The sequence below is a fragment of the Sinocyclocheilus grahami genome, unplaced genomic scaffold (genome assembly GCF_001515645.1).
Source record: "Sinocyclocheilus grahami isolate Dianchi unplaced genomic scaffold, SAMN03320097.WGS_v1.1 scaffold149.1, whole genome shotgun sequence".
In the NCBI taxonomy this organism is placed as follows: Eukaryota; Metazoa; Chordata; class Actinopteri; order Cypriniformes; family Cyprinidae; genus Sinocyclocheilus; species Sinocyclocheilus grahami.
In genome coordinates this window covers 2,326,558-2,336,159 of record NW_015505328.1, presented here as the reverse complement: position 1 = coordinate 2,336,159, position 9,602 = coordinate 2,326,558, and the positions used below count along the sequence as shown (strand labels likewise).

General features: G+C 35.7%; 1 protein-coding gene across 1 annotated transcript in view; it reads left to right on the top strand.

Annotated features, from left to right (window-relative positions):
* Nucleotides 1-2,671: 2,671 nt before the first annotated feature.
* Nucleotides 2,672-9,602, top strand: part of LOC107592056 (putative uncharacterized protein DDB_G0286901) — a gene marked incomplete at its 3' end in the record, with an annotated part of 8,617 nt that continues 1,686 nt past the window's right edge. Inside the window, 2 exon segments of the mRNA XM_016281413.1 lie at nt 2,672-2,722; nt 5,309-5,542. Of these exon segments, the coding sequence (XP_016136899.1) occupies nt 2,672-2,722; nt 5,309-5,542 (285 nt within the window).

Genomic DNA, 9,602 nt, shown 5'->3' with positions numbered 1-9,602 from the left:
AAAGGCGGGGCATAGAGGAGAAACAATAATGTACAGTATGCGGAAAATAATGTGTTTTTTTAACCTTAAACCGCATAAACACATTTCATTACACCAAATACTCAAAATAATGTTCTTTTTAGCAACATCATATGACCCCTTTAATTATGTATGGGAAATATAGCTACAAACAAAAATGGGCAAACAATAAACCGAAACCATACTGTTAATTTGAAGCTGAACTGATGAAATATACTGATACTGAAACCCAAAATTACTGGACTTAATGACTACAGACCTGTGGCTCTAACGTCTGTGGGTGGAGGGCCAGGTCCATGTATTAGATGACCTGGGCTGCGCTCCAGTCCATTTTTTTATGTCCTTCACTCGCCAACTTCCATCTGTCTTGTTTACTCGGATGAATGCCAAATCTGACCTCAGAAGACTTCAGAGGGTAGTCCGGACTGCTGAGCGAATCATTGGTACAACCCTCCCTTCTCTCCAAGAACTGTACTCGTCCAGAGTGAGCAAAAGGGCTGGCAGAATCCCTCTGGACCCCTCACATCCAGCACACTCCTTCTTTGAACTGTTGCCATCTGGTCGACGCTACAGAGCTCTGAGCACCAGAACGACCAGACACAGGAACAGTTTCTTCCCTCAGGCCATCCATCTCATGAACACTTGACAATAACTGTGGAACACACACTATTTATTCACTCATACACTTATTTATCTAACACACACACTCAGTCTACATTTCAATTTGCACATAATATACCTGTACATACAACTGTCTATTGTTATATACCTGTACATACAATTGTCGATTTGTATATTTTTATTCCTTATATACAAGTATGTTCTATTTTTCTATTTTTTATTATCTGTGTTTTTGTTCTGTCATTGTCATTCTGTTACACTGTGGAGCTTCTGTCATGAAAACAAATTCCTCGTATGTGTAAACATACCTGGCAATAAAAACTCATTCTGATTCTGATTAAAATTTAATTAAATAAACAAGCAAACCTGTATATTTTCCTTTTTTTCCCCGTTCACTTCCTTTGATGCTATATGATTATAACATAATAAATACATTTTATGTTTATGTAAATATGCAATTATGCATTATTATTAGATAATACATAATTATATAAGTGAAACAGTACATTTTATCTCCTTTTTAATATACTCCTCATTTGTTAATTGAATCATGATTTAACAAGATAAGATTTGTAAAATTGATTTACATTTACTTAATTACATTTGTTCATTTAATATTCTGAATGACCTTTCTCTTGGTTTTTTTCATGAGAATGAAAGAAGAGTCTCATGATTATTAGTTCCCTATTTCATTATTTACAAACATGTGACTTGCCAGTAAATACACTTACTGCTATGGAAAGACTGAACTGGTCTCATGATGCATATAGGTTCGATGAAGTTGTATGGATGAAATTCTTAATAAAATCATAATGTAATGTGATTCCAGGGGAAACAATTCTTAGTTTATTCCTGTACTTGCCAGAATATTTTAACTTTAGTGGAAACAACACAAAAAAAGTATATTATTTTGCTGAAATGGAATCATTGTGATCTAACAAGACCAGTTACGTGACCTGCTGCTAAAGTTCCCTGCTAAACAAAGCATAATTTACCCAGTACGAGAAGTGCCCCTCCCCTTTATTGACTCCACACCAAATGCTTTAGTTTCTCACATTGTGATAGAGTATAGAGCAATTTAATTACTTAACCTGAACCCTTCCTCATAGTCTAAAAAGATAATTTATTGAAGTGAAGCTGTAAAAACACATGACCATCCACATATACACAAACGAGATCCATCCAATTCCAACATGAGGAACATCAGTTCACATCAGGTGAAACGATATATTTTCCACATACAGTACCATTCAGAACCTCAGGATAAATAAAAAGGGTCATAGTTTTATTTGTTCAGATCCAAACAGAATGTGCTTCAACAACACACCCCATGCCAGCGTGATGCCTTTTAGTACATTAAGAACATTTGAAATTGTGTTTGTTTATGCAAACCTGAACTTAATGACTTATTTTTTTTCCTAGTAGCAAAACATTTCCTCAAATTGGGGATTATTTTCCCCCAAACTATAATCACAAAACAAAACTGTATTCCAGAAGTAATTTGTGAGGATGATTTGTGAACAATTTCTTTGGTAGTGCAAAAGGTCAGTACAAAAAAACAAAAAAACCTTGGAATCAGCCATGTGTTGTAAAACCTGAGAAAATGTTATCACCTTGACAGTAAAAAGAGGCAAATATCCATAAACACAGTGACACTCAGTAAACAACATAAAGTGAATGTTGGAAAAAAAACAAACAACAACAAAAAAACATTACATTGTCTCCCACGGAAGCCGTGCACTGAGCAAGAACTAATGAAGCAAGATAAGGGACCAACAAAAGCTTCTGAAGAGCAACCTTATAATGTTTGAAGTATTTTTCAGTCATGCTGACTAAATGTCAGGGGCTATTGATGATGATGAAGTGTTCCGGTGTGAAATGTTCCATGATAATTGAAATCAGAGTTGTGTCACATACATAATAGTGATTTTGCATATTTCAGTGGTCCTTATCAGAAGTATTTAAAAAGGTGGATGGAGGTGGGCACTGCCACAGAGAAAGCACCTCAACTTAGATCCAAACAACTGGGACAATGAGACACTGTGCTGTCCTCTATATGTGCCTGATTCTCGTTATTGTTCAGGTGAGTGATCAGATACATCCTCTGAAACATCAATGGATATTTATTATATCTCTAATTATTTATATATAAATAATATTTGTATCTATATGCATATACCATTGTTCAAATGTTTGGGGCCAGTAAGGTTGATGTTTATTTAGCAAGGATGCATTGACCAAAATGCCTTTTATAATGTTTTTTTTATTTTTTTTAAATAAATGCTTTTAAAAGAAAAAAAAACAAACAAAATAACTCTGGGGGAAAATGCATCACAGTTTCAACAAAAATATTAAGCAGGTAAAAAGTTTTTAACAATAATAAGAAATGTTTCTTGAGCAGCAAATCAGCATATTAAAATGATTTCTGAAAGATCACGTGACACTGATGACTGGAGTAATGGCGTAACTGAGTAAAACTGTTATTTTAAATAGTCAAATTACACTACAATTTAGCCTGATTTATTTAGTCCGAGTTATTCTTAACGATCCTTTTATTCATTCTTTTTATTCTGATTCCTACTGAGAAAATCACTTAGTTAAAGAAACCTCCATGAGCTGCTTAAAAATATTAACTTTCATTTTAACATGTGAAAAGCATCCATTTACATTCACATTTACATTTATTCATTTTCCAGGTGCTTTTATCCAAATTGACTTACAAATGCAGAACAATTTGTTACTGGAGTCAACACTATGCATACAGTAAATTACTGATCCTGAACAGTAAAGGTGGTGCTTAAAAAAAGTGCTTCTAGTTGTAAGAAAATATTTGCCCTTGTTTATAGGCCTCTTTCATTTATGAGTGGAAAAATTCAGATACTAAATGAGATGATAAAGATTAAAGAGATGCATTAAAGAGGAGATGAAAGAGAACTGACAGAAAAAGCCTAAAGGTCCAGGATATGCAAAAGAGCAGTCTGGGCTTTAAATATAGTGAGACAGGAGACGTGTACCTGACATTAACTTTTATTCTCCCAGCAGCGAGTGTGGGTGTTCTAATCATGTTCTGGTGCCATTTGCCTGTCCTGTTCTGATTCAGGACCAACCTGTACACCCACAGTGTAACTACCATCTGATAAACATACAAGCTGGGCTGAGAGTATAACAAACAAGGTTTTAGAAAAGTGGCTATGGTGCTAATAATTAGCCATTGAACAATAATTCAACAGCATTTATTGGTCTTAATGATCAATATTTATTAATAGATTTTTAAAATGAAATGATATGTTAACATTAGTTCATGCACTGTAAACTAACATGAACAAAGGACAACTGTATTTTATTAACTAACACTGACAAAGATTCGTGTTAGTTTATGTTAGCTAATAATTAATGTTGTTAACATTTTTTCGGCATGAGTCCACTCAAGACATTTCCTGCAAGCATAATGGGACATTTTTCATTTTGGAATTTATTAGTCATGTGTCAATGTCTGTGTCATGAACACCAGTAAAACTGCATATAAAAATATATTATAAGCAACAGTGTTGGGGGTAACGCATTACAAGTAACGTGAGTTACGTAATCAGATTACTTTTTTCAAGTAACTAGTAAAGTAACGCATTACTTTTTAATTTACAAGAGAATATCTGAGTTACTTTTTCAAATAAGTAACGCAAGTTACTTTTTCTTTTCCAATTTATTGATTGACAGCTCTCCTGTCCTCATGTTGAGAGAAATCAGAAGATGTTACTGTAGTCCTAAAATAAATGAACACGCAATTCATCTCACTCACAAAAAAAACACAGATTCAGTATTCCTCGAAATGAATAAAAATAATGCAACTCAGAATATGATGCAATAAATAAATGTTAAACAACACAGATATGCTTTATGTAATCCCATTCTATTAACCAATGTCTTTGCTTCTGACCTTCGATGATCCAGTTCAACCGTACTAATAAGCAAAAATTACTCTAGACAAACATTTGTGTGTCTTTTTATTGCTGAAGTGTGTTGAAATTTTTTCTTCTGCATTCTACTGTACGGACGTAAATTTCCTTTCCCTTCAGCCTGAGGCTTATTCATTTCACTTTTGGTGTGAAAAGGCTTTTATATTTGCAAAAATATAACTTTTTTATTTTAAAAACAAACAAGCAAAAAGTGCAAACAAACAGTAACGCAAAAGTAACGCAACGCATTACTTTCCATAAAAAGTAACTAAGTAACGTAATTAGTTACTTTTTTATGGTGTGACGCAATATTGTAATGCATTACTTTTAAAAGTAACTTTCCCCAACACTGATAAGCAAACTCAACAATATCAGATTTGGCAGTTCACTTCAATTTTCTTTCCAAAGATGCATTAATTGATTCTTCATGTTATAAGAAATATTTTTTTACCACTCCTCAGTTTAATGTTCTTCTAATTCGAACACAGAGTGATTCAGTCATACCATTGCTTAACATGGCTATTCTTTTCTTTTCACGTTTCAATTAAAATGCAAAAAGGAAATGTCAGAAATGTCAGAAATTTCTGTAATTCTGTTAAGTATTTCAAATGACAATTTTATCAATAAAATGTCTTTATCTGCTCCTTCTAACAGAGCACACATGAACAGACCAATATTAGCACAACAGTCAGTCCTGTGACTGCATCCTCACACAGTATCCTCCAAATTATGACCGACTCAACCATCACTACCACTTCATCGACTCATATTACCAGCCCTTCTCCAAACCTTCAGTCCCAGAGCTCCTGGATCCCTTCACCACGTCCCACCATAAACCAACCTCTGTTTACCAGACCTGTGGTCACAACCAGCACCATGGCAAAACCACCGCTGACTCCCAGCCCAAGCCCTGGCTCCTCCAACCATCCTCACGGCAGTGCTTCAGCCCAGTATGCCCACTTTGGATTTCTGCTGATCTCTCTGATGTTTCTTGTTGAAGTGGGTCTTTAATGCAGTCACACAGAGTGCCAAATAATGCTTTACCTGCATTAACTTTCATTAACTTCAAGATATATTAATCATTCTTCAGTTATTTTTGTAGTTAGTAGTCAGGAAATATTTTTCTGTGGCACTTTAATGTTTATTTTACTGTATAGATAACTCACAAATATTGTGTGATGCAATGCTGATCTTGTCAGTCCATAACACAGCCGTACAAAACAGTTTTTTGTCAAATGCCAAATTTGTAACAAAATAAGCTAATATATAAGACATAAACATATGTATTTGTACAATTGGGTGAGCTAGGATTGTTTTGTAATGGAGTCCCATTTGATGGTCTGAAGTGAGACAATCACACGTAATTGCAGATGTTGAAAATGAAAATCAGGTGCAGGATTTTGCTTAATGCACCATATGTCACCATATGTGATCTGTCAAAGCAATCTCAAATAGTGCAACAATATGTGAAGTACAGTTGTGCGATTTCATGTCTCGTCCAGTATAACTTTTTTTGCTTAACAAACCAAATGCAAATACTTCAACTTTGCAAATTAACTTTTTAACTGATAAGGCAGGTGTGCAGAAACCAGACCTCTCAGGACATTTCCTGCAAGCAGAAGAGGACATTTTCATTTTAAATGTATTGGTCACATTTCAATATCTTTGTCACGAACACCAGTAAAACGGCATGTAAACATCATAGTATAAAATATATTATGAAGAAATACATATATTAAAACTCAGCAACAATTGCAGTTCACTTTCATCTTCTTTCCAAAGACACACAAACTGATTCTTCATCTTATGAGAAATTTTCTGAACACAGCTCAGGTCTAATACAGAGTGATAATAATGTTTGAGCATTCCAGTCATGCCATTGCCATTGAATGTGTCCTACTTTCATACAGTACCACTTTCACTGATGTGAGCTTAAGAAAGAAAAATCCTGATCTAGGATTATCAATAATACATATATTGTTTAAACATGTGTGGAAAGCATGATGTAGCAACCAAACTAACCATGGAGGTCACATATTTTTGCAAATGCAAATAGTTTTCTTAATCTGTATTTTTGTTTTGTTGTAGTATAAATATCTCAACATCATTTAAACTAGATACATCTACTTGAGAAACAAAATTGTGTAAGATTTATTGATTAAAGTAAGACTTGTTCTTAGAGTTTTTTTCTTTAAACTTTGTTAGATTTATGCTTAAAATAAGAATTTTACAATGGGAAAAGAAAAAATAAACTATATTCAATGACAAGAATGTATCTTTATTTATTTTGCTGTATTAAGATAAAAGGATGCTTTTATATTTGCACTGGAAAATAAGACAACTTTTTAAAGAAATGTTAATAAAGACTGTACAAATGTAATTTTGAGTGCAATGAGTGAGAGGCCAGCTGATTGGCTGTTTGACAATGTTAGTTGTTTCGGTTTATGGCAGAGGGGAGTAGCCTGTAAAAGCTTGTTTATCGCAAACAAGGTCTAACCACTCACACATTAGCACCTGGACCAGGATCTCCCTTGTCTTGAACATCATGTTCAAGATTTTGGTTTTTGCATTGCCCATGGCAGCTCAGCTGTTATTTACATCTGTACAGGTAATTTCATTTTTTTCTATTTGAGTTAATTAAAAAGTACATTACAGTCCATAACAAATACTTAAACTAGTAACAAAACAGTAGCTGATTCAGAAGCGCCGGATTGTCATAGCAAAGTCAGAATTACCTCCTCTCCTAGGTTCACGAAACGGTCATCTATAAAATGCATTGCTGTTCTGTTGTAAGTGATCTTAAAGATTCCTAAATGCATCTACTTTCGGAAGGCCAAATAAAGTGCTTTTGCTTTCACCTAGAAACACACAGCGTCTCCCTGACATGGCTGCTTCAGCACTAACTGCGGTTACTGAAACCACGCCTTCTTTCTTTGCTTGAACATTTGGGCGGCATTACAAAAATATTTCCACATAGTGAGGTAGATATGTGGGGGCATGTTAGAACGAGCCATTTTAGGGGGGCGTGGCAGAGTCTTAACTTTGATAAAGAATATCTCTTTGGTTTTGAGACTTTAGTCTTTGCAACTTCAGGGATCTTATCTATGCACAATCAGCTTGTAACACTCCAAAGAGAAAGGAAAACTTGAAATCGCATCATATGACCCCTTTAAGGAAATTGATGTAAGATCCACATAAATAATGAGTGTGACTTGTTTTGAAATATGACAATTTACTATTAAAGCAAATGTATGTCACACAGTTCTTTTGAAATGAATAAGAGGTTATTTTAAATTATGCAAAAAACAACCAAAATGTCAGCACACTGATATAACTGCTCAAAAAAACTTTATTAAAACCATCAGCTCTTTATCAGGCATGTGTATTTTTGATGGCAATTTTGTTCTTGTTGTGGCTTTTCAGATGTTTCACTGATAATAGTTTATCAAACACAAAATTAGACAGCATTACACTAATGTATATGTTTTTCTGAAGTATTTTCAAGCATCAAAGTGAAACAAAAGAGCCTGATGTCATATTCAAAGTGTATGATTTGAATAAATGATAATTCATGATAATGATAATATCAAAATAACATTCTTTGGGGGGGGGGTTATGTCACACATAGGTGAGTCTGTGCTTAATTACATTCTAACTGTACCATCTTGTAATGTGGTTCTATAAGCAAATAGATTTATCATGGTAAACATCCCATTATTTTACATTTCAGACCATTGCACAAAGTCCATCTACAACCATACACAGCATGACCACTGCAACCACAGTAGCAACAACAGCGCCTGCAGCAGCAACAGCAACAACAACACCAGCAACAACAACAACGACAGGACCAGCAACAGCAGCAACAACAACACGAGCAACAACAACGACAAGACCAGCAACAGCAATAACAACAACAACACCAGCAGCAACAGCAACAGCAACAACAACAACAACAACTACAACAACACCAGCAACAACAACAACAACACTTGCAGCAGCAGCAGCAACATCAACAAAACCAGCAACAACAACAACAACAGCACCAGCAACAACAACACCCGCAGCAACAGCAACAACAACAACAACTACAACAACACCAGCAGCAACAACAACAACAACACCCGCAGCAGCAACAACACCAGAAATAGCAGCAGCAACAACAACACCAGCAACAAAAACAACGGCAAGACCAGCAACAACAACAACAACACCACCACCAACAGCAACAACAACAGCAACAGCATCAACAACAACAACACCAGCTACAACAACAACAGCAAGACCAGCAACAGCAACAACAATAACAACAGCAACACCTGCAGCAGCAACAACACCAGCAACAACAACAACAACACCGACAACAACGACAAGACCAGCAACAACAACAACAACACCCGCAGCAACAGCAACAACAACAACAACTACAACAACACCAGCAGCAACAACAACAACAACACCCGCAGCAGCAACAACACCAGAAATAGCAGCAGCAACAACAACGGCAAGACCAGCAGCAACAACAACAAAACCAGCAAAAACAACAACAACAGCAACAACAACAACACCTGCAGCAGCAACAACAACAACAACAACAGCAGCAGCAGCATCAACAACAACAACACCAGCAACAACAACAACAACACCTGCAGTAGCAGCAGCAACAACAACAAAACCAGCAAAAACAACAACAACAGCACCAGCAACAATAACAACAACAACACCCGCAGCAGCAGCAACAACACCAGAAATAGCAGCAGCAACAACAACGGCAAGACCAGCAGCAACAACAACAAAACCAGCAACAACAACAACAACAACACCCGCAGCAGCAACAACACCAGAAATAGCAGCAGCAACAACAACACCAGCAACAAAAACAACAGCAACACCAGCAACAACAACAACAACACCTGCAGTAGCAGCAGCAACAACAACAAAACCAGCAACAACAACAACAACAACACCCGCAGCAGCAACAACACCAGAAATAGCAGCAGCAACAACAAC